The sequence below is a fragment of the Suricata suricatta genome, chromosome 4, assembly GCF_006229205.1.
Source record: "Suricata suricatta isolate VVHF042 chromosome 4, meerkat_22Aug2017_6uvM2_HiC, whole genome shotgun sequence".
In the NCBI taxonomy this organism is placed as follows: Eukaryota; Metazoa; Chordata; class Mammalia; order Carnivora; family Herpestidae; genus Suricata; species Suricata suricatta.
The window spans coordinates 109,528,849-109,553,212 of record NC_043703.1 but is presented as its reverse complement, the minus strand read 5'-3'; the positions used below and the strand labels follow the sequence as shown (position 1 = coordinate 109,553,212).

General features: G+C 43.1%; 1 protein-coding gene across 2 annotated transcripts in view; it reads left to right on the top strand.

Moving 5' to 3' along the window:
• Positions 1-24,364, top strand: part of SPRED2 (sprouty related EVH1 domain containing 2) — a 110,917-nt gene that overhangs the window by 68,634 nt on the left and 17,919 nt on the right. For both annotated transcript variants that reach the window (XM_029937488.1, XM_029937489.1), the window contains exons 2-4: positions 10,371-10,548; positions 18,938-19,106; positions 21,241-21,305. In XM_029937488.1, the coding sequence (XP_029793348.1) occupies positions 10,371-10,548; positions 18,938-19,106; positions 21,241-21,305 (412 nt within the window). The remainder of the gene's footprint in view (positions 1-10,370; positions 10,549-18,937; positions 19,107-21,240; positions 21,306-24,364) is intronic.

Below are 24,364 nucleotides of genomic sequence, written 5' to 3'. Positions count from 1 at the left end.
TGAAATTTAAAGACCCGAATTGGAGATTATTAACTTTAAACAACTCTCTTTGCCATTTGTGTTTTGAAGTACCAGTTTTTCTATTACACGTGTACTTTAATGTGGTGAGAGTTCATTTTCTGTAGTAATCGAACATTTCCATTAGCTGGCCTTTGGGGATTTAAATGTGGATTCTAAAGACCACTTTCGGAAGGATGTGTAAAACGGAGGGAAATTCAAAGAAAATTCTTGCTTTCAGAGTAAAACGTAGGAGAAGAAGAAAGGGTTCTTCAGGGGTGGGTTGTTGTGTTTGTTTTAAGCTGGCAGTCCTTTGATCTTGATTAATTATGAACTCCACTGAACTCCGGGCTCAGCAAAGCAGCCAACAATAAAAGCAAAATCATAAACCTAGATTCAGACTTGGGCCTCCTGCCTCCCAGGCCTCCCTCACCCCCACTTCACAGTGGGTGATCACCCAGAAACTTCTAGTCTGTAAGAAGTAAATTCATTCTGTTTTGGGGTTGAATAAATTTTCTTTTAAGTAATTTACCCACATCTAAGCTGTCCTGCTCTGATGATTTTTGACAAAACTCCAAAATCTGAAAGAGATGCCTAGAATGTCAGGTGAACTGTTGTGATAAAATCGTCCCATAATTTGCTAAAATGTTTGGTCTGACCCTAAAATTCCCGTGTTAACCATTTAAGAATCTTTGTGTGATGTGATAGAATTCGTGTTAAAACACAACACACACACATCCATATATGTGTTACCTTGTTACTTCAGTGACCAGCTACAGCTCATGAGATTCCTAGGTGCGCAGGTTGAAGGAACGAGGAGAGGAGGCCGACTGGTGGTCTGTCCAGCTGGGTTTGGAAGCCTGGTCTAGTTTCGATTTGCCTTGAAAACGAGAGTCTAGACGTGAATTATTCCCTTTGTGCTAGGACCACCCTTGCTCGTGACAGGGCAGAGAATCATTTGATGCTAGGTTTTACCAAAGAAATCTTTTCCCCAAAAGAATGGTTTGGACTTTGTTGAATTCCATGGAAATGTAATTTTTTAAATTTAAAATATATATTTACGTTTTTGTTGTTGGGGTTTAGTCCTGAAACTAGTGTTTTAAAACTCAAATAATTCAAAGTGTATTCCACAGCCTGCTGTTAGGGTACTTAATTAGCCACTGTGTAGATGCTCCACAGATAAGGATGCAGAAGTCCCGAGTGGCCAACCAGGAACCCACCCTAGGACTTGAGGGCTCAGGAATCTCCAGTTTCCTAATTGCCCCCAGGGTAGGGAATTTAGGATTTCTACTGTTAGTAGGGATTAGAGCAAATAGTTTTCAAATTTCAAGAAAAATGATTACTTTCTTCAGCAACTGTGCATCCGCCCCCCAATAAACTACGGGGCTTGACCTGCCCCGCGGCTTCAGGCTTGACCTCACTGGGGCCTTTCTCCTAGTTACATGCGTTCCTCACCCCAAGAGGTGCTTGCTCAGGAAGGTTCTGTCGACACAGGGAGAGTTGCCAAAGAGCCATTTACAAAAATCTGTCTTAGATATAATTTCTGAAATTGCCTGTTTTAGTGCCGAAGTGAAGATTTCCTTCAGCAAGCACTTCATTATCCGGGTTGAAAGCTGCTCCGTGTTAGGGTTGAGGCTCTGTATTAGCAGCACAGCCCCAACACCTTATCTTTATTGTGCTCCAGCTGTATGCAGCTCGTCATCACCGGTAATATATATTTAGTATCCTCATGGCTTCTGAATTTAAGTGCTGAACTTACATGTTGGGAGGGAAAGTTTGTTTTCCTTAAAAAAAAAAAAAACTATAATTCAATCCACGAGACATTTGATATATTAAATAAGTAAAATCCAAAGACTTTTACAGTAGGAAAAAAAACCCTGTGAGTAGAAGTATAATCCAGCTGAAGCACCCTTTTCTGTTGAGGATTTATGCTTGTTCAAACGACAGGCGATAAAAGTCAGAGGTGAAATGAAAAACTTCATTTTGCACACAGTCTGGTGGAATGAGTTTAATATAACTTTGTAAACCTTGCTGAGCAAGAGACTCACAAAGGTAATTGCTAGGATGGCCACGCACCGCTGTGGGCACCGCCATGTTCTGTTTACCGACCGTGAAGGTTCGCCCCTAGAATTGGAGCTATCGCCCAGGTAGGGGCACAGAAGCTCTGACTTGGCGTTAGTCTACTGTAGATTATTCTGGCCCATTAGAACTGTCTGCAGTGCTCCCAGGTCAGTGCTCCCAGCCTGCAAGGACGTCAGAGGATCCCTAATTGCCTCTGGTATTTCCTCAACTATTTCCTCAAAGGCCTCTTTAAGCCTCTCTAAAGCTTATGAGTTTAACTTCCAGTCCTGATCTTTGTTCCTTTTTGTCTTTGCTTCATTTCCTTTTCTTGGCTATTAAGGGTCACAGGACACAACAGCAAAGAAAGAGGGAGCAGAGTGGCGAATGGCACACTGCCCAGTACCCTCCCCTTGGGCCAGCCCTGCAGAATGTCCATTCCTGAGGACATCTACAGGGCAGGTGCCTTGGCCCCCATGTGAGAGAGAATGTGCCAAAATGTTCAGTGCACGTGCTGCTCTGGCTCTTATGGCCGGAAAGTGTAAAGTAGCACTTGAAATTAGAAAATTTGTCTAATTGTAACTTAAAGGAAGATGCTATAGAGGCATATAGTGGGCTAAATCAGCACTGCTTGGTGAACAACGCACGGGCATTTATTTTGAAACCTAGAATCACTGGCTTACAAACTACGAGTGTGTGGAAGTTTTTCAAAAGAAGCATTTTTTAAATAAAATTTCAGTAGGAAAGGTGTGCCTGGGTGGCTCAGTCAGTTGAGCTACTGACTTTAGCTCAGGTCATGATCTCATGGTTCATGAGTTGAAGCCCTGGATCAGGCTCTGTGCTGACAGCTCAGAGCCAGGAGCCTGCTTTGGATTCTGTGTCTCCCTCTCTCCCTGCCCCTTCCCTCACTTGCACTGTTTCTCAAAAGTAAATGTTTAAAAATAAATTTCAATAGGAAAATAAAAATACTAGTGGCCATATCTATAACTTGTTAGCATTGGTTTTAAAATTACTAAATGTAGGGGCGCCTGGGTGGCTCAGTCAGTTAAACGTCCAACTTTGGCTCAGGTCATGATCTCGGGATTCATGGGTTCAAGGCCCGCATCAGGCTCTTTGTTGACAGTTCGGAGCCTGGATCCTGCTTCAGATTCTGTGTCTCCCTCTCTCTCTGCCCCTCTCCCACTCGTACTCTGTCTCTGTCAAAAATAAACATTAAAAAAAATTTTTTTTGATATATTACTAACTGTTACAATCCTTCCTCTTTCAAACACCAGTCTTGCTGCAGTGTCCTTAACAGTAGTGGGAAAAGCTACCCTTTGTGTCATGTGCAGTAGAAAACGGTGTGTGGTGAGCGGGTCTATTTATATGCTTCAGTGTAGCTAAGTAGCATAATCAACAAAGATGCTGGGTTTATACGTGGCATTTGAGGATGAGAATGGACGTGCCCCATATCTCCCCCTCTGGGTGAGGCCAGGACTTGGACATGGAGGGCTCTAGGGACCTTGCCATCTAGCAGAGCCTTATGATGCAAGATTATAGTGGGGATTCCAGAAATATTTTCTCACACCTTCAGTCACGGATTCTGAGCCCTGCACATAGGAAAGGAGGAAAAGCTCTCCCCCGCCACCCCTGCCCGCTCTGGGTCTCCCACTGGACCCCTGCCTTTCAGTCTCTTGGTTCCTGGATGAAGAGTACGTCCTCAGTCGTTGTTAGGACAAGCACCTACTACCACCCTCACCCAAAAGCGTTTGCTCTTTATGAGCAAGCATTTGGTGTTCAGAAAATTCCTTCTATGCTTCATAGTGCCTGCTCATCAGCATTTGAGAGGAGAGCTGGTGCCTTTGCCAGAATTGGCTGCTGCCAGATTTAGTATCGTAGTGGGCTTTGCTTATCACTGTTTTCTGTAACGGCCTGGCTGTACCGGCAGTACGCACTTTGGAGACCTAGAAGTGGTCAGAGCAAGTGTCCTACCTTTAGTGGCTGGTACAGAGCTGAAAATCTTAATACCACCCCGCGTAAACCTACGTTATGTGTAACTTTCTTGCCTGTAATTCTGGAATATATACATTTCTAAAACCAGAGCAGTCGACTTTAGAAAAATAGTTGATGCTTCATGAAAGAGCCACTCATGAAACCTGCTTAAATAGAATATGACCAATATCTGGCTTTTCAGCACATTTGATTCTGAAATACTTTGTTGATTTTTTTTTATGACTAGACATATATTTCATGTAGACTATGTGTTCTGTATACACACAAAACTTGATACATGTATATAATAATGAAGTCAGGGACGTTGTAAATCTGTAGGCCCAAGGGTAACTGGGGGTGTGGGGGCAGGATATGATCACGATGAAGAGTGTGCCTGGCTCCCGCGGAGGACTTGTGTTATATTTGGCTCGGCGGGCGGCTGGCGGTGGAGGAGGGAGCCAGAGAGGCTGGGATCTTGGCTAATCCCTCTCAGGGTCTGGTGAAGTAGTGTGAAGGGTGGAAGGGAGAGCTGAGGGGAAGTAAACTGTGATGTTTAGCATAATGGAGAGATTAAAAAAACCCTGTAACCAGATGAGGGCTGGCCCTGAGGAGGGGAAGTCGGTGGGGGGCGGGGAGGTAACCCTGGAGCTGGGTGGGGGAGGGGTGGAGCACAGGGCCAGCTCAGAGATGACAGATGGAATTATTTTCCGCTGCAGGTGTGCCTGAAATGTAGGCTCCAACCGGGTCTTTAAATCCGACTTGTATTGATAATTGCTGGAGGTCCGTTTTGGATTTTCTTCTGTTGTCAAAGGCCTGACAGCCTCCCTGCTACTCTGCTGACACCTGAAAAAAGCAGGCAGTCTGGAAACCCACTCTTAGTGGCCAAGGGAGCTGGTCTTTAAAGGACCTGTTTTGTAATCGACGTCAGGTTTTCAGCAAAAATAATTGTGCCAGCTACAATTCCCCAAGCTTGTCTGTATCAAGCACTTGACCTCTAGCACTACTTTTAACCCTCACGACACCCCAGCAGGGTAGATCTTCTCTCTGCTTTTTGCAAATCAGGAAATCTGAAGCTGAACTAAAGGATTCTTCTACTGAGAAGGTCAAGGCACTGCTGGACCCCTCTGGCTTTGAATGCTACCTCATCACCATTTCCTACAGCTCCTTTGTTTCCTTGTTTACTTCTGTCAAGAGGTCCAAAGCAGGGTCTGATTTGAATCTGGGGTGAACTTGGAACATATAAAAGCCAGAGCTCTAACGCTTGCTATGCCACCTCGGAATCGGCACCCCCAAATAAAAATCTAGTTTTGGAATTGTCCTTACTCTGCCTCCCCATCCTACCATAGGATGTCACCTACCTCTTCTGCACATGGAATGATCACAGAAGAAGTCTTATTTTTATAGTTTAGCCCATATGTTGGGAATGCAGAGCTTTTTCCTTAAAGAAGCCACGTTTAAATGGCAGATCTCCAGTTCAATTCATAAAGCTACTTTTCCTCATAATACACCGAAAGAATATGGTGTGGTTTGGGTAATGGTAGTCAGATCCTCTGTGTAATGACACTGAGTGTCTGGGGGGCAGTTTAGCTCAAGTTCAGTCGCTAGGCTTCCATTCAGCTGGTGTTTGGATCCGCATGTGGAACTTCACCAGGTCCTAATCAGTTACACTGGTTTAGCGGTTGCTGCTTGCAGAAGCCTTTTTAAAAATTCTGTTATTTTTGACAATCATAGCATTTTTTGAAATTCTTCTGAAGCGTACCACCACCATTTTCCTTGCTCAGATTAAAAAACTAATCTGCCTTTGCCCTTCCTGTTCCATCCTCCCCCAAACAAACCCAGCATATGGCTTAAACATGTTGTTTAATTCTTTCCAGAAAGAGAGAGAGGAAGGTGGGAAGGGACTTTTCCTCCTTTATACCTTTATGGTAGTAGAGTTCAGTGCCGTTTCTGTTCCGGGCCGGGTGAAGTGCCTGAGTAACATAAATGCCCCACAGATAGGAAGCAGTTGGCAAGGGGCCATGCAGCTGGATTACCCAGACATCCTTCACAGCTTTGAGTGCAACTCTTTATCCCCTGCCTTGTTTTAAATAGCCAGATGCCTCGGTTAATGCCGGCTGGTGCGGTCACTGCCAGAGGAGATGGGCAGCCGGGCGTTCCGCACCCCCAGCACGCACACCCCGTCACAGACAAGCCTGTGCTCGGGGAAGGGGCCACAGGAGGAATTAGGGGCGAGAAAGAGGACGCTGCAGACTGTGAGCAAAGGCCAAAATTAACAGCCCCTGTAGACTAGAAGCCATGGGCTGAGGCATTCTTCTTAGTCTCTAATAAATGAATACTTGTTGGAAATGAGTTTATGACACCAGTATAAGTAACACAAAATTCCCTTTTTCGCGTTTAATCTCCTCAAAGGAAGGGAGAACAGCACACAGCTGCAACACACACAAAAAGTAGAAATCATGTTTTATTTAACAAGAGGTGTGTAGTTTCAGTGATTCACCTTGGCCTTTTCCGATTGGGATGAACCCATAGCACACTCCCAGAAGATTTGAGAAAGCTGTGTTACATACTGGAGAATGACAAATTCTTGGGCTTCGTTTTTGCTAGAATAAGTGGGGATGGGAGGGGGAAGATATATTCTCAAATTGTTTGTATGTAACTAATCTAAACAAATGTTATCAAATGTTCCTAGTGTCTTTGATCTGAAAGGAATATGGGTTTGAATCCTGAGATGAATGGATTAGTGACAGAAACCGTGTGATTATTAAATTTAGTTTTCATGTTAAGGAAATCTTTATCCTATCCCAATTAAGCTGTCGTGGCTGATAAGCAAATGTATATTGAGTGCTTTATTTTTTCTCAGAGATTTGTTAGCTGCAAATAATTTTTTTTTTAACCTGTTTATAAAATGTGTTTTACCCGTTTGTCCCAAAGCCTACTACATATAAAGCAGTGCTGTAGGCTCTAGGGACACTGCAGGGAACAAAAAGGGCAGAAGCCCTGCTCCTATGGCGTTTACATTCTAGTTGGGAAAAGTGGGCTAGTGAGGCAGATGTTGTTAGTTACTAACATGTAGAAAGACAAAGAAGGATGAGAAGACTTAAAAGGGATGGAGGGTGCTGCTTTATATAAAGTGGACAGAGAATCTTCTCTGATAAAATAACCTTGGGCAGAGAACTGAATGAAATAAGGAAATGAGGGGCACCTGGGTGGCTCAGTCGGTTAAGCATCCTACTTCAGCCCAGGTCATGATGTTGCGCTTTGTGAGTTCGAGCCCCACTTCGGGCTCCAGAGCCTGGAGCCTGTTTCAGATTCTGTGTCTCCCCCTCTCTCTGCCCCTCCTATGCTCATGCTCTGTCTCTCTCTGTCTCTGAATAATAAATAATAATTTTTTAAAAATCAGGAAATGAGCTGAGTCTGCATGTGGGTGGGGCGAAGAATGAGGAAATAACAAGTGCAAAGGCCCTGAGGTCAGAGGGTGCTTGATGTGGAGGACAAGGGCCAGGGGCCTGAAGTAGAATGAGCAAGGAGGAGAATGATAAGTACTTGATTTGTATTTTTACTCTGAGTAACATAGGAAGTTATTGTATAGTTTGAGTAGAGTATCATAATCTGACTCACCTTTCCATTTTCTTAGAAAGCTGGGCAGGTGTGGAAGTAAGGAGGCCAGTTAGGAGGCTGTTGCAATAGTCTGAAAGGTGTTGGCAGCTGAGATCAGGACAGGGTTGAGGAAGGCAGGAAAAAGTAGATTATGGATATATTTTGAAAAGAGAACCAGTAGGATAAGAAGGAATTGAGAATGAAGAGTTCAATCTGAATCATGTTGATTGAGAGGTCTATTAGATGCCCAAGGAGAGAAATCATTAGGCAGTTGATCTGCTCAGGGAAGAGGTCTGGGTGGAAATGTGAATTTTGGGCACTGTTAGTACTTTTAGAAGGTGCTTGGCTTGGGTCATGGGTGGTTAAGCCGTAGTTAGAGGAGAGGCCAAGAATACTGGTACAGAGTGATAGGCATGCTAGTGGGCACAGGTGCAAGGTCCCTTCTGACTGCCTATTTTCACAGGGAAATTAAAGGAAGCTCATGTATCATCTGAGAGGGACAGGGTAGGTGGATCTGTGAAATGATCTTCTTGGGGACCGATCAGAGAAATGTAGCAAGATACTGGGGGGCACCTAAGAGACCCTCGCCTGAGGTTAGTGACTAACACTAGACCTATGAGCAAAGTAGTATTCAACAACCTGGGTGGGGGCATGGAGTTAGGTAGACAGTAGAAGTTCATCAGGGTTGGGGTTCACCAGGCATTAGAGAGAAAGAGAGGACAACGTGTTACTTTTTTTGTACAAAAGAGTGTCGTGATAGGCCATGGAACTTAAGTTGTAGTGAATCAAGTGACAACATGGAGGATGTGGGGAAAGGGAAAGGTGGTCAGAGCAAGAGGTGTTCCCAGGGTGGTGAACAATTACAGGAATGTGGGCGGACTGTGTGCTGCAAAGTTGGGAAGTGGCAGCTAGGGAGCAAGATGCTTAAAATGGAGGTTAAGGAGGTTGTGCAGATATTAGTAATAACAAGGTCGTGTGTGCGACCTAGGCGTGGGTACCTAAGGTTGGGTATAAGAGAAGGGCTTTGGAGAAGAGTTCCAGAAACTGAGAGGCCAGGGAATTGTATGGATCCTTTGTGTGAATAAGGAAATTACCAAGAATCAGGGCAGGAGTCCTGGTGGAGAGATGGATCCTCCAAGAATGAGGGAAGGGATGTGGCCCAGAGGTCTGTAGAGGGTTAAAGAAGGGTAGTGTGGGCATGACCAGGCTTGTGAGCTTCAGAGAAACTGGAGAGCTGGCCAGTAGCCTGCTGCAGAGGTGACTACCTTGCCCCACATCTAGCCTCATTATAGAGAGATGCAGGAGAGAGCAAGTGCCTTCATGTCAGTGGGTCCCAGAAGCTCAGCTCAGGACGCATTTACATTCAGGTTAAAAAGTGAAAAGAACATCAGATTCATAGAGACCAGAGTATCGTGGTGACTGCCAGGGACTGGGCAGAGGGGAGAACGGGGAGTTCCGGGTTTAATGGGTGTGGAGTTTCGGTTTGGGAAGATGAAAGAAGTTCTGGATTGGGATGGTGGTGACGGTTGTAGAGCAGTGTCGATGCACTTAATGCCATAGAAGTATACAGTTAAAACAGTAAATTTTATCTTGCATGTGTTTTACCAGCTTTAAAAATAAAAGGAATGAACTGAGGAAGGGATGTCTGACGTGGAGTACAGGGGCACTGTGGAGGGGAGTTGGGGCACAGTAGAGGGTGAGCTGCAGGGAGTCATGGGAAACCTGCGTGGCTCCCCCCTCTGGGGGGTGCGTGGTGAGCAGGGGTGGGGGGCAGTCTAAATGGTCTCTGGTAGACCGGAGATGTAGTGAATGGCCAGGCTCTGCCTGCTGGGGTCAGGGGCAGTCTTCTCTGAGTCCCAAGGGAAGAGGGGGTTCTGTGTTACTCTACTTCTTTGTTTCCGTAGAATCTGGCACAGCGCCCGGCATACAGACGATGTGAATATATGTTTGAATGAGTAAAAAATGACTTACATTCAAAGAAAGAAAATGGCAAAAAAATTTAAATGGCCTTGCTGAAAAATCCAAATACATTTCCCCAAAAGTGATGAAGAATGAAACGCTAGAGTTGGTCTCCGGAGAAGAAAGAGGATTTTTGGCAAATGTGCAGAAGAACTTATTGCGAAATTGAAGTTTAGACTGGAAAAAATAAAATCATAAACAGAAGGGTGCACATGTGTAAAGGGTATTGGAACTGAAACATTTTCCCACCTTTGCAAATGACTGCGTGGTGAATTTGCGATTTGGAAGTGAACTATCCTAGGCTTGCACTAAATCAGAAGCTTACTAAGCTTTATAAAATGTTAAACATAGGTCATGCATTGTAAACTAAGTTTTAACAATTGAAACTGTAATATCCTCTTAAGTTAATCGGTTTGTCTTTCCTAACTTAGAGATAACAAATTATAGCAATTAGTTCATTCATGCTTAGACCCAGTTTGTAGAGGATGTGATGCCTGCATATGTCTTCAAAGACTCACAGATATTTTTAAATTACTGGGTATGTTTTTTAAAATGTGCTTATGTATCCTATTCAGTTTAAGTGTGGTTTTTTGGTTTGTTTTTGGTTTTTGTTTTTGGTTTTTCCCCTAAAAGTGGAAAAGGGTTACTTTTGAAGGTTGCTGCCAGGCATAGATTTCTTCTGAAGGGTCCAGAAGAGTGCTGGCCAGTGGTTGTCTTGCGTTGTGAAACATGTCCTGCAGCTACCAGACCATTGTCATGCCCCATTCTTCTTGTTGTTGTCGTTTTAGTGACAGCTATATTGTGCGTGTCAAGGCTGTGGTTATGACCAGAGATGACTCCAGCGGGGGATGGTTCCCACAGGAAGGAGGCGGGATCAGTCGCGTGGGCGTCTGTAAGGTCATGCACCCCGAAGGCAATGGACGAAGCGGCTTTCTCATCCATGGTGAACGACAGAAAGACAAACTGGTAATGGTAGACATGCATTGCGTGGCGTTAAATCAGCAACAACTGATTGCTTTCCGTTAATCATGGCCCTCTTCTCATAGGTTTGTTTGTCTCTGCTCACACCCCCCCTCCCCTTATTTCTCTGACTTCAGACTGTTGTAAAAGCTTCAGAAGTTACAACTCTGGAGCTGATGCCAAATACAAAACGTAACCCTGGCTTTGCAGCGAAGTCGCTTTTTGCCACACCAGATAACGCAGGGGCTTAGTTAGTATATTTGTCCTTCTCGTTTGCATCTTTGATTAATTAAGCTTTCTGCCACCGTAACAAGATACCGAAAACAAAAGTGTGTTCTTTGTCATGACTCACGTTCCAGTGAGCTGTGAAGTCTGGGTTTTTAAAAATGTCGGGTTCATTCAAGAAGCATGCCATCAAGGTTTGGATGGTAAAAGGTCAAATGCAAAGGCAGAAGGTCACCTGACATTTGCTTACTTGTAAATACTCTTTATCTAGAAGATACTGTAGCTTTTATTTCCTATACTAATGAATAAAACATGTTTGGAAAAAGTAGTGGTATCACATGTCTATAATAATTCTACATGCTTATTAAATACATACTTTGGAGAGTAATCATTATTCTCGCACATGAGTGGAGCATTGGTAGTTCATAACATAGAGTTTCATGAAGGAACTTGGATGTCCAGTCCTAAGTTATGAAGGAATCCATGATATGAAGAAAAATTGATATTTTTAATTGGTGGCCTTGAAGAACATTGCTCCTGTCTGTCTTTCATCATGGAGGTATACTCAGAAGCCAATTGTTGCTTCAAAATGTGCAGGATCTTATTGGATCTCAACAGAAAAAATATAAAGACACCACAGGAAATGTCACTGTGACATTTGAGACCCTTTACAACGAGCATGTCTGTTGAGTTTTATGTGTTAAATGTACAAATTTAATCTTCTTTTGCAACCACTTCTTACTGTTTAAAAAAGTTACCAAATAGATAAGACAGAACAATTTGTAAGTGTTATATGTAGATTAACAGAAATGCTATTTTCACACTTGATTCATTTCCAAAAATGAAATGAATGAAAGTTTAAAGGGAGAACACAGCTCATTTTAAGAACTGTGTCCATTCAGAAAATTCCCTACATATTAGTCAAATAATTAAAGCATTCTTATTTACAGAGTAGCCACACTATCAGTAAAAAGTAAAGTAACACCATTTAGCTAACATTCATCATGTGCTAAATGCAATGCTAGTCCTTTAGTTAGGTTACATCACTGTGTCCTTAGAATAGCCTGTATAATTATAACTGAAAAACATTAAGATTTTTAGATAGACTTCTTGTTCTTGGTGACCCATCTTGAGGGCCTGTAACTAGTATTTGACATCCCGTCACTCCGACCCTAAAACTGAGCCAAGTCACATGTGCACAGCCACTTTTAGACCTTCAGTGTAGTCTTTCCCCCCTTGTGCACATTTCTGGTTTTCCACAGCTCTGATTAGAGCTTGTCAACAATTTTGTGTCTCGTTTGCTTTGCCCGAACATTCTCTAAAGAATTTTACTCATTGCTGTATAAGGTTGATACAATACTGTTTATTTGCTGATCTCCTTCGGGTTATTATAAATATTAAAAGGTTCTTTCCCTCCTACCCCTGCTCCCTGCCGTATTACCTTGCCTGCATTTTTCACCTTTACTCTTTTTGTGGAATAATTTAGAGGGTCAGATTTTTATGACTTTTGATACTTGTACAAAGAACAGTGACCAGCATATATGAGAATTTCCTTTAACACCTTAAGGATCATATATTTTAAATATTTTTTAAAATTTTATTCTATTTGAGAGAGAGTGAGAGCATGAGAAGGAGAGAAAGAATCTTAAGTTCCATGCTCAGCTTGGAGCCTGACACACAGCCCAATGAATGGGGGAAGGGCGGTGGGTGGGTGGGTAAAGCAGAATCCCATGACCCTGGGATCGTGACCTGAGCCAAAATCAAGAGTTGAACACTCGTCTGAGCCCCCTAGGTGCCCCCAAGGGTCAAATAATTTAAATCTTTACCAATTTGACAGAGTAACAGTAGTATCATATTATTAATTACTAATGGTATCAATGTTTGTTCATTAAACAGTTTAACAGTTGTTACTAGGGGCACCTGGGTGGCTCAGTCAGTTAAGCCTCCGACTTTGGCTCAGGTCAGATCTCACGTTCGTGGGTTCGAGCCCCGCCAGGCTCTGTGCTGACAGCTAGCTCAGAGCCTGGAGCCTGCTTCCGGTTCTGTGTCTCCTTCTCTCTCTGCCCCTCCCCCTCTCGTGCTCTGTATCAAAATAAATGAAACATTAAAAAAAAAAAAACCAGTTGTAACTGTGAATTGTCTGTTAATGTCATTTTGCTTATCTATCTGTTGGAGGCCTTATTTTTCTCCTTGACACGTATACCCTCTTATGTAAGAAAGATACTAATCTTCATCTGCCATATTTACTGCAAATACTTTTATAATTCATTGCTTGCCTTTTTGTTTAGTTGGTGCTCTTTTTCTAACAAATATGTGACAAGGTTTTTTCACTTTTTTTCTTTTTCTTTTTATTATTACTTTTGAGTTAGCAAATCATCTTGTCTGAGCAGTTAAATCTTTTTGGATCTATTTTTTTTGGTATTTTCATGGTTTGTCCTAGAATGTGTCAACCTAAAATGGCCTTCAGATTGTCTCATCCAGCCCCTTCATTTTAGAAATATATTTGTAAGCTTGTATCTTACCACTGACTTGTACATAAGAACTGTGAACTTTCACCATTTTGCTCGAGGCAAGGCCCTCAGTTAAATTCCTATAACATTCTTACGGAGGAAGATCCTTTCATATTTACTTTGTAGTGGGGAAACTCAGTGCTCCAAGAAGTGATGATCCATGTCCTTGTCCTGGAGCATGTGGTCATTAGCAGAACCAACATGGGGAACCATTTCATCATGACACCGAAGCCTGGTCCCTTCATACTAATTCTGCATAGTAATAGGGCAGGGTTGTGGACCAGCCTCTGTAATTTGTTGCTATTGCACAAGGATTGTGTGCCTTGGCCCATTCCCCAACCCGTCCCCACCCCCATCATGTTTCTCTGTCACTCTGTTTCTCTTCCTGTCCCCTTTATATTCTGTGACTCTACACTTCTAGCCTTTGTTATAGGCTCTAGTACTGAAATCACACCCTCATATACCCAACTGTGCTTTTCCATCTTTCCATTCCTCACACTCTGGGAAATTCTGGACTCTTCCACTCAGTGCAACTTCTCCCTTACCCCCCTGCCCTGTCCTACAATACACACATACACACGCACACATTTTGGAGTTACGGTCACTCCAAACTCCGTAATGCAGCACTTCTGCCCACTGGAGGGTATGAACCCACATGGGAGCTTGCACATGAGATAGGTTGTGGAAGGACCCCCTCCCTATCTAAGTGGTGGAATAGTGGGGAGGGGGTGGAGATCATTTTGGAAATATGATGGATGGATAGTATTCTATTCCTAGTATTCTAACGAGGTAGGACAAGAAATGCTTTTTATGGTAGAAACAGTGTTTTCTAAAAAAATCACTAGTTTTTCCCATGCAATGTAGTTCTAGAATTTAGCACATTACTTTTTGTTATTATTTGAATTCTATGTTGAAGCTTTTGAACAGAATTTGCATTGTTTCTATGGGGAATATCTGTGTAGCAGACATCCAATAAGAAGTCATTATTTGGATAATTTAAGTTGGAGACAATCAAATTTTCTTGAGAAATTATGTGTAAATTTAAAATTGCTGAGTCGAATCATTCTTTTAAGTTTATTTATTGAAAGACAAGAGTGTAAGTGGGATAGGAGCAGAGAGAGAGGAACACAGAATCCAAAGCAGGCGTCAGGCTCTGAGCTGTCATCATAGAGCTCAACGTGGGCTCGAACCCACGAACCATGAGATCATGAGCTAAGCAGAAGTCAGGTGCTTAACTGACTGTGCCACCCAGGCGCCCCTCTGAGTCGAATCATTGAATCATCTTAAATGAACTAGAGAAGTTTACACCTTAAATCCCATGAGAAACCAGCTTATGGAGATGAACCGCACAATCTGAAAGATTGGTAGTCCCATTGTATGCATGGCGGTCTGTGAGCATGTGCGCGCGCGCGCACACACACACACACACACACACACACACACACACACACATTTGGTAGGAGTTCCAGCTGGTAAAGCTCTGTAATAGCAGTTTGGCAGGATATTCATTTTAAATGTACATACTTTTTAACCTGGCAGTTTCGTATTTAAACCCTATCCTATAGAAGAAGTAGACTTACACACAAAGATTTAAAGGAAGCAATGGTTCTCAAACATTTTTGGTCTCAGGATCCTTTTACACTCTAAAAATTTGAGGAGCCCCAAAAGCAAATTTTGTTTTATGAGTTACAGCTACTTATTTTTATCATATTAGAAATTAAAACTGAAATGAAAAAAAAATTGACAAATCCCTCTAGAACTATTTTCCATAATAATAATAACAATGGAGAGAAGAGTAGCATTGTTTTATATTTTTATAATCTCTCTAAATATCTGGCTTCATAGAAAATAGCTGGATTCTAATATCTACTCCTGCCTTCAGGCTGTGCAGTATGGTTTTTGGATAAAGTATATGAAGAAAATCCAGCTTCACACAAATGAGTAGTTGGAAAAGGGGGAAAACCTTTTCAGGTAATTGTAGATGTACTTCCTGGATACAACACCAAAACTAGGCCTATAATAGTTTCTAAAATGTGGATACTGAAGACATATTAATGAACTTTTCATACTGTGCTACATTAAAAACTATTGGTTTATCTTTCACTTTGGTGGATCTTTTGCGCATTCCTGATTTTTTTTTTTACCATCATGTCATTTGAAAAATAATGGTTTACTAAGTTCAGATCTTCCAAATGTTGATATGTCTAATTCTATATAATCAAAAAATCCCATTTCTTAACATTAGAACAGTCAGTAAGTATTGGGAAGCTGTCCAAAAATCCTAATTTCACTTGAAAGTTCAGGTTTTATTATTGGCAACGAACACCTCCAGTTGTTTTCTTTGAAGTGACAGGCTCACTGTGTTCATTTTCAAGAAAGTGTGTGCCAGATACCGGGTCTGAAGACCGTTCATCTGTCAGTTGCTCTTTCAAGTAAACCTGGTGATCCATGAAAAAGGCAGTTAAATCCAACTCACAACTGAAACTGTCGCACAAGTACTTTTTCTTGAGACAGGCGTCATTCTTCCGTATGCGGCAGAAGTGAACAGGCTGTTCGAAATGTCCTTCTCTTTCCATCTCTGCATTTGTGCAAAGCCAGTTTCCTGTCTACCTCAGCCCAAGAGGCATATTACAGCAGATTGAATGCAGAAGCAGATCGGAGGATCCAGGGAGGTGCACTTCCCATTTCACCACACAGGATAAAAGCCATGTATTCGAGGGTCAAGATTTAATCATTTTTAACTGCTTCATCAAGGGCCATTCTACACAGAACTGGCATTTTCACTTTGACTGTGTCACCAGATCGCCTCATTGCATGCCACAGCCCAGCAGTTTTACCCCCATGCCTTTCGCACCCTCAGTAGAAATGGCAACCCAAAGAAAAGGCAAATGTCCTACTACCTGAAAATAGTTCTGCCATTCTGGAGCCCCTGAAGTGGGTAGAGAGGGAGGGGGAGGGCTACCCAGAGCTTGCAGAGCAGAATTTGAGAACATGTATGGAGTGTTCATACCAGCACTGTCTCTAAAAGGGACTGATGAGCAATAACCTCCATGCCCATTAGTAAGTATGGAGAATGACTGAATAACTCCACCGTATCCACACTGAGCCATTAAACAGAACATGTTGTTTTTCTGTATCTGTCTCTCAGACCTATCCTCCAGGAAAAGGCAAGTTGTGGGGCCTTTTATAGGTATGGCCACGTTTAAAAACACAAACTTGTGTGTGTATATAAAGAAGCCACAGAAAGGAACATGGTGTTGTGTCCACCAGACTGATCGTAGCTGACTCAAGAGAAACAGAGAGGCGTTGAGGGTGGGGAAGGAGAGGCAAGAAGGATTCTTCACGTATTTGTGTAGAGTACTTCAGTCTTTGACAATATATCATTCTTGGGTCTATTTTTTTTAAGCTTCCAATGAGAATATATAATTACCTTTTTTCTCCCTGTGCATCTCATTTTAAAAGAAATCGTTTTAAAGCCCTTCTCAAGTTTTAAGCTAATGCCTATGTGTCTGAGTGGCTCAGTCAATTAAGCGTCTGACTTCAGCTCAGGTCATGACCTCATGGTTTGTGAGTTCAAGCCCCATGTCAGGCTCTGCACTGACAGCCTGGAGCCTGTTTCCGATTTTGCGTCTCCCTCCCTCTCTGCCCCTCTCCTGCTCAGGATCTGTCTCTGTCTCAAAAATAAACATTAAAAAAAATTTTTTTTTTAAATTTTAATGCCAAACCTCACTAGGGATTTATACTTGTGAAGATTAAAACAGCTGTGATAAAGCTTAGGTCTGTAATTATGTTATTTTGCTTAACAGGACATAAAGAGATGGTATCTGATCCCCTTCCCCTCATTTTAGGTAGCTGAACTTTACTTTTTAAAGAATTTTATAACTTCTTCAAGAAGATTTACCATTGGGGTAATCTTAAACTTGGAAAAGGTCGCTCAAAAGCTAATGTTTTTGACCCTAAAACTATGGAGAGGGTGCCTGGCTGGCTCAGTAGGTAGAGCAAAAGGCTCGGTTATCGACTCAGGTCACCATCTTGGGGTCATGAGTTTGAGCCCCACAGTGGGGGTAGAGTTTATTTAAAAAAAAAAACATACGGAGAAACTGGAAGTCTTTGTTTTTACAAAAAGTTTATTTTGAGACTTTGAATTGAGACTATTAAATTCTAAAATAGATAACATTTGTTGGTTAAAGCCTTGGTTATTTGGATTTCCCCAATTTGGAATGGGGCTGGGCTGACATTTAATCATTGCACTATTCTTGGAGAAAAATGGCCATAATAAGCAATTTAATCATAAATAGAACTGGGTGAGGAGACTGTTGTGTTCTTTCAATACAATGTAATAAAGTTAACTGCTTGCAACTGCTATTTGATATGCCAGTTTGACTATTATCTATTTATTAAGTCAGAGAACATTTATTGGCAGCTCTTAGTTTCTGTTTGCTTAGATGTGTATTCTTGAAACTTGTACTCATTCAAAGTTCTTCTCTAATTTGAACTTATACTAATTTTGGAAAGCTTTACTCTTTCCCTTCGCTTTGTCTAAAAGTAATAAGATCTTATTTTGTTAAATGTGGAGCTTTGCCAGAACAAAATCAAAGCTATTAAAATTTAGCAAAATCATTTTGGTACATGTAATGAAGCCACAGGAATAAATATTGTCGCTATTTTGGAGGTGTTTTATGAATAAAGAATAAAGTTTACATTCATGTGGTGGCAGTGCTTCTTACAGTGTGTAATATTAAACTCTGGTGTCTGTCAACAACAGCACTGGGCTGGTCATGGAGTCATTTTCTAATACCTCTTGGTCTTTTACCGTCTGGTTGAGGGCATAAGGCTAGTGAAACTTAGACAATACCGTGAAACCACGTACTAAATTGTGAGGGTCACAGGAAGAACTGGCATAAAAAACAATCTACTCCAACGTATAGCTTAGTAAAAGGCATTTCTGAAACTAGATCAGTAGAAACTTAGAGGTGGTCTGATAATCCAGATAAAAGTTTGATAGATCAGGGTGGGAGCAGCTGAAATTAGGTTGATCGAAAAGATGTTCGAGGAAAAATGAAATGGACCTTGTGGCTAATAACACAGGGGGCTAGAGAAAGCAGAAGAGATAAGAGACAAGCATGGAGATTCTGAGAGAGAGCATGAACAGAGAGGGGTTGGCATTGCTACATATGGGAAGTTGGGAGAAGAAACGAAGGGCAGAAATTTCAGAACAGGTTAGTTAATTTTTTCAACATGTTGCATGTGAGGTCACTAGGAAACACCCATCAGGACGGAGGAGGGAAGATTGAGAACCATTAATACAAAGGTCCTAACATAAAAGCAGTAAACCTGAAACGGAGTAAAGCCCTGAGACCTGGGCTTCCCCTTAGTGCCCTCCAGATAGGGGCAGGAGGAATTAAAATGACTGAGAACCAAGTGGGTAAGAAGTACAGTGGGGGTCACCAAAGGCGAGCAGGGCTGAGTCAACGAAGAATGGATGATCCACAAGGCAAGCAAAGGCTTCTTTGGAGATGGAGAGACAGATACGAGAAGGCAGGGATGGAGGGTTTTTATCAGTTGCCAGCAGTGATAGGTGGTTCCTAGCTGGGTTTTTGTAGGTGGACACCATCACTGCTGTTTCACAAGTAACCAGCCTGTGCATTTCCATCCTTCAGGTGGTATTGGAATGCTATGTAAGAAAGGACTTGGTCTACACCAAAGCCAACCCCACGTTTCATCATTGGAAGGTTGACAATCGGAAGTTTGGACTTACTTTCCAAAGCCCAGCTGATGCTCGAGCCTTTGACAGGGGAGTGAGAAAAGCAATCGAAGACCTTATAGAAGGTACTGAATTTTGTCACTGCTTTCTTAGGGGGGCAGTGGGAATGTTCCAAGGTCTTTTTTTATTCCAGTTGTCTGCCATCAGGTATTTGTGGTTTATTTGAGGGAAGCCTGGGGTGGGCAGGTCAGTAGATGCCAAAACGTTAGGAACATCCACAGAGAACAATTACAGTGACAGTGCCAGGGAAAAGGATTTCAGATTAAGGAATGATCCCAGCTGGTTTTTAGACACTGCTCTGGAAAGACAAATTCTGGACTTCCATGTCAATGGCTTCTCGACAGAGTTCACCTTTCTCTGACTATTGAAATGGCTTTGGTTTGATCTCTCTTGGCTCTGAAAGTGCCAGGCATTTGACTGCCTTCCTATATGAGAGTCCAGGGTGTGTGGCTGCACAGAAAAGGAGGGGAATCTGTGAGTCCTGGAGCCCGGGTTCAGTTCAGGGCTTAGTCTGTGGGTGAGTGGGTAGTAGTAGATGCCATGTTGCATCTGAATGTGACCTGGAAGGCTCTTGGGCAGTCAGTTCTCATGAGCTTTTCTAGAGTCCCCAGGTACAAACACACAAATTCTTTACTTCAACACATTGAGTCATCTATTCAGAGAGTTAAAGTTGCCAGAGCCCCATAAAAAATATAAAGCAAGGCATGTGAAAGCCAAATCCAGAATGGGGGGAGACTAAATGCAAAAGAATGTATGCTTCATTTGTTTAAGAATTAAGAGTGTTCTGAAGTCATCTTCCTCTTTGTGGATTGGGGGGAAGAGCGAAAAGCAAATCTTAAAAAGGAAACGTGCTTAACATTAGTAGTTAGAACATGAATGTGTTTACTACAACTGTGTGATGGCCAAAAAGGTAATGAAAATCCAATGTCCACATTCTAGATCTGACATAAGGTGGCAAGTATTTAAAAAGGTGTTATTAAACATAGCTTTTAAATGTTTATAGGGAAAATTGCTTCTGTATCATGTCCACTTACTCACTTACAAAATTGGATTCTCTTACTTGTAATATTTTTCTCAGTATATACTCTATCTAGCTGCTGCTATCTGTCAGACTTTCCTCAGATGTTGATGGACTGGAAGAATTCAACTAGTAGAGAAAAATCCTGAAAGATCAGTAGTAATTGTGCCGAGGACTGACTTTTTCTCATGCAATCCCCCGGTAGAAATTTAAATAATTCTTATCCCTTTCTGTGCAGTTTTTTTTTTAATTTCAGTTTTATGTAACAGCAAGATATTTTCTGAATGCACATTTTAAAAGACCTAACCAAGAAAAGGAGATAGAGAATAAATTTGCCTTTTGGTATACCTATCACTTGGACAGAGTTAAATGTTTTTCCTTTTGGCCATTAACAGTATCAGTTAAGTTGGTCCGCGCATTATTGGGTACTTTTAGGGGGAAAGGAAGAAGGTGCACAGATTTGCATACAAGAATGAAAAAGGGAAGAACGAGTAAATAATAAATCGAACCCTAAATGACCAAAGCATTCCTTGATGGAATAAACTGGTTTTTCCGACAAGAGTCCCAATTTTGGCCTGCAGCAACAGAAAACTCACAGAAGCCCCAATATTGCAAGACAAAACCTCCTTGCCTGGGTATCTGCCTAGAAGGCAGCTCCCACAAGCTGGGTTTTTGAGTCTAGTGTTTGAATTTCAGAAGAGGAGGTGACCAAACAAGCTGTTTAGTCAAACCCTCTTATTGGCAGACGGAAAGACCAGAAACTGACCCTGAGATTGTTGCGGGTGTCACCCGGGAGCCCTTCATCTAGTGCTTTCCCTGCTACACCAGAGGGGTGTGGGGGAACGCAGGCCGAGGCGGGCCTTCGGCACACACTTCACAGCAGTGGGCCGGCTCTCCTCGCCACACCAGGGGCCTCTCCGGGTGCGTGTTCTCTAGTGGCCTGTGCGGAAGTTTGAGGGACTGGGGACAACGGTAGGCAGGGTTAATTTAGGGAATGTCCTAGCTAGAGTCAATTAAAGATGGGTACATTAAAAAAATTTCATTCCCAGGTTAAGTATTTCTGCTCATGATTCACATTTGAAAAGAATGGAATGTAGTTTTCTTAAAATATGTTTTTTAAATGATTGGCTTTGACGTGCCCTCTGTGGAATCGCCTTTTATCACATTGTTTGTCCTCTTAGGCTCCACGACATCATCTTCCACCATCCATAATGAAGCTGAGCTTGGCGATGATGATGTTTTTACAGTAAGTTCCCTTTGCCCTCTGCTTTCTGGATGAGTTGGTGAAGAATCAGAGAGGTTCTGTTTAAGGGTGTGAGAGACACTTTGGAACTGGGCATTTGCTGTTAGTGTTGGGATGCCATGGGGGAGATCTCCGTCTCGTCATAGTTCTTGCTGTGCTCGGTTTGCCGACGTTGTGGGGGTGCCGTCAGCCACGTGACCCAACTGCGGCACGTCTCCCCGACCTGTCCAAGGTTCTCTCTCAGTATTCTCCAGATTTAGGGTGGCCGACGATCTGGCTTGCCTGAGACTGACCTACTTCTAACACCAGGAGTCCCTAGTCTGCAAAACACCTCTGTACCACACAAACCAGGACAACTGGTCACCCTACTCAGAGTTTTCTGTTAACACAACCCCTTCCCTAGCATCAGGGGGAAAGCCAGAGTAGCCTTTCTGATGAGTAATTAAACATCTGATAAGAAAGGCCTGAAGGCTGAAGTTAGGCACAAGTATGCTAAGGCAGGAAAGGACTTGGCTATTTTGACACAGCGTGAGTTAATGGGATATTACTGGAAACAAAATCATTTCTCAGCTTGCATCTTCCTTGAAATCCTGTCCTTCTAAAAGTTAATTAACAAATAGTTCATCGAGCAACTGCTGTGTGCTTGGTGCAGGGAGGAAGCTGGGGGGTAGCATTTTCAAACTCTTGGCCTTGACCCACAGTAAGAAATACATTTTCATTGCAACCTAGGACACATCCACCTGAAACCAGATCATATTTCATGTTCTGCATTCTGATCTTTTTCTCTTCCATTTCGTTTTCTTCCACTTTTAATTATGAAACTTCTAAAGCCCACAGGAAAAGTTAAAGGCTATCATAGTGAACATCTACATTCAAAAGTTGAAACGGTTGGCCTTGTTTGCTTTCTCTGTACCTATGTATACATAACTCATGCACGCGCACGTGTTTGTTGTTTGCTGATCCAGCTGAAAGTAAGTCACCTCGATGTTTTAATTCTTTTAGTACTCGAGCCTGCATCTCCTAAAAACAAGGCATTCTCTTCCACAAGCATGACACCATTATTATACCTCGGAAAATTAATAGGAATTCCCTGATAGCTTCCCACTAGTTCCTCCCTTATCCCAAGAGCATCTTTCATAAGCTGCTTTTATTTTGTATTTTTAATATTGGCGGCGGCCCTTTCATGTGTTTCCCAGTGCACTCATCATGGAACCAGGTATTTGAAAAACGCTCCTTTGGGAGTAGAGAGGTGTAGAAACCATGCCTCCAGCCCTCATGGAGATAACAGGGTGGTTTGGACGGAGATGAGATTAATCCACAGAAGGCTTGGGGGATGGCACCTACCGTGTGGTCCTCTCGGTCAGGCTATGTTACAGAGAGGGGTCTGGGCACCAGAGAAGACCGCTAGGAGGTGAGGCTGACCTGTTCCTCGATGGCATTTGAACCAGCTCAGGAAGGGGCTTCAGAGCTAGGAAGCACAGGGTGAAGGCAGAAGCAGGGATGTGCACGGCGAGCTGCCTGGGCGCTGCGGGTTCCAACCTAACGTGACCAGAGCGTGTGTAGGGGTGTCAGGAAATGAACTCAGTTGTCTTTCCAGTGAGCGCCTGGTGTGATTGTGGCTTGAAACAGGCTTCCTATAGTGCTCTGAGCAGATCCTCTCAACAGCTGGCCTTTGCTTACATCTGTTCCTTTGTCACGTTGTTCGAGAGACAAACAACAGCAGGCGGGTTAAAAGGTGGCTTCCTGTGCTCCTGAGCACAACTGTCATTCGCAGCTGCTTCCCAGCTACCTGCCAGGAGTGATTTATAGAATTGTGAGAGGGCAAGAGGGACAGGGGTGATGGAAGCCAGGATCCGTTTTGTCCTTTAATCCACAGGGGCTCCACTTGCTGCTCTGGGGTAGCGCAGAAGGCCCGCAAGGAAGTGTAGACACAGCCCTGGTGTTTGCACGTACTCACTGGAACGCGGTGGGGAAGGGGCTCCACTTAACTGCATTCTGCGGTGCCTTCATCCCGTTTGTTTACCAACAAGGGCCTATAACAGCAGCACCTTCCTTCCCCCAGGCCAGCCTCTTCATTAGGCCCTTGACTGTTAGGAACTCATCTCGTGTATGGGTGGAGGAGGCTCACCAGGGGCTTATGCGTCACATTTCCCATTTGTCACTAGACTGTCTGTCTTCCGATGGTAAATGAGGTGTCCAAAACCTGGAGCCCAGGAAGTGAGCAGCTACGTTGACTCCTGTGTAGTCTGTTGCTTCCCACAGCTTGTCATGTTCTAAAACTTTGATTGGTAGGACAGGTACTTAGAACTCGGAACTCATGTAGTGTAGAAAGAGTATAAACGATGGGGCACCTGGGTGGCTCAGTCGGTTAAACATCCAACTTCGGCTCAGGTCATGATCTTGCAGTTCATGAGTTGGAGCCCTGTATCAGGCTCTGTGCTGACAGCTCAGAGCCTAGAGCCTGGAGCCTGCTTTGGATTCTATCTGTCTGTCTGTCTGTCTGTTTCTCTCTCTCTGCCCCTCCCCCACTCATGCTCTGTCTGTCTCTGTCTCTCTCTCTCTCTCTCAAAAATAAACATTTTAAGAAAAAAAAGAAGAGGGAGGGAGGATGGATGGATAAATGGTGATGAGACCGTCTAACAACTTATGACGGACCATAATTATGAGGGCTTTCTGGGAGGACACCAAGTGTATGTTTATAACTCGAGGAACCAGGAGTGTAACTTCTGTTTTTGCCACGAGAGCCAGGGGCTTCCCTCTGTTTCAGGGGATTCCTTGGGGCTAGAGGAAAACAGGACAGACATTGTGGACAATACATTGATGCACGTTCGATGTGGGGAATAAAGTGGAGGAAGAGACCCCGGCTCCCCCTGGAGCTGTTGGGCACTCACCAAGTATGGGTTATCTCTGCTTACGCTTTCCCAGCTCGCGTGGTCATCCCCCAGACCAGCTGTCCTCCTGACTTCTCAGGATTGTGAAACCACGCTGTCATTCCCCAGAGTAAAATTAGTGTCCTGCTTGGCGCGTACACCAGTGGATGCACATGCGCGCGCACACACCAT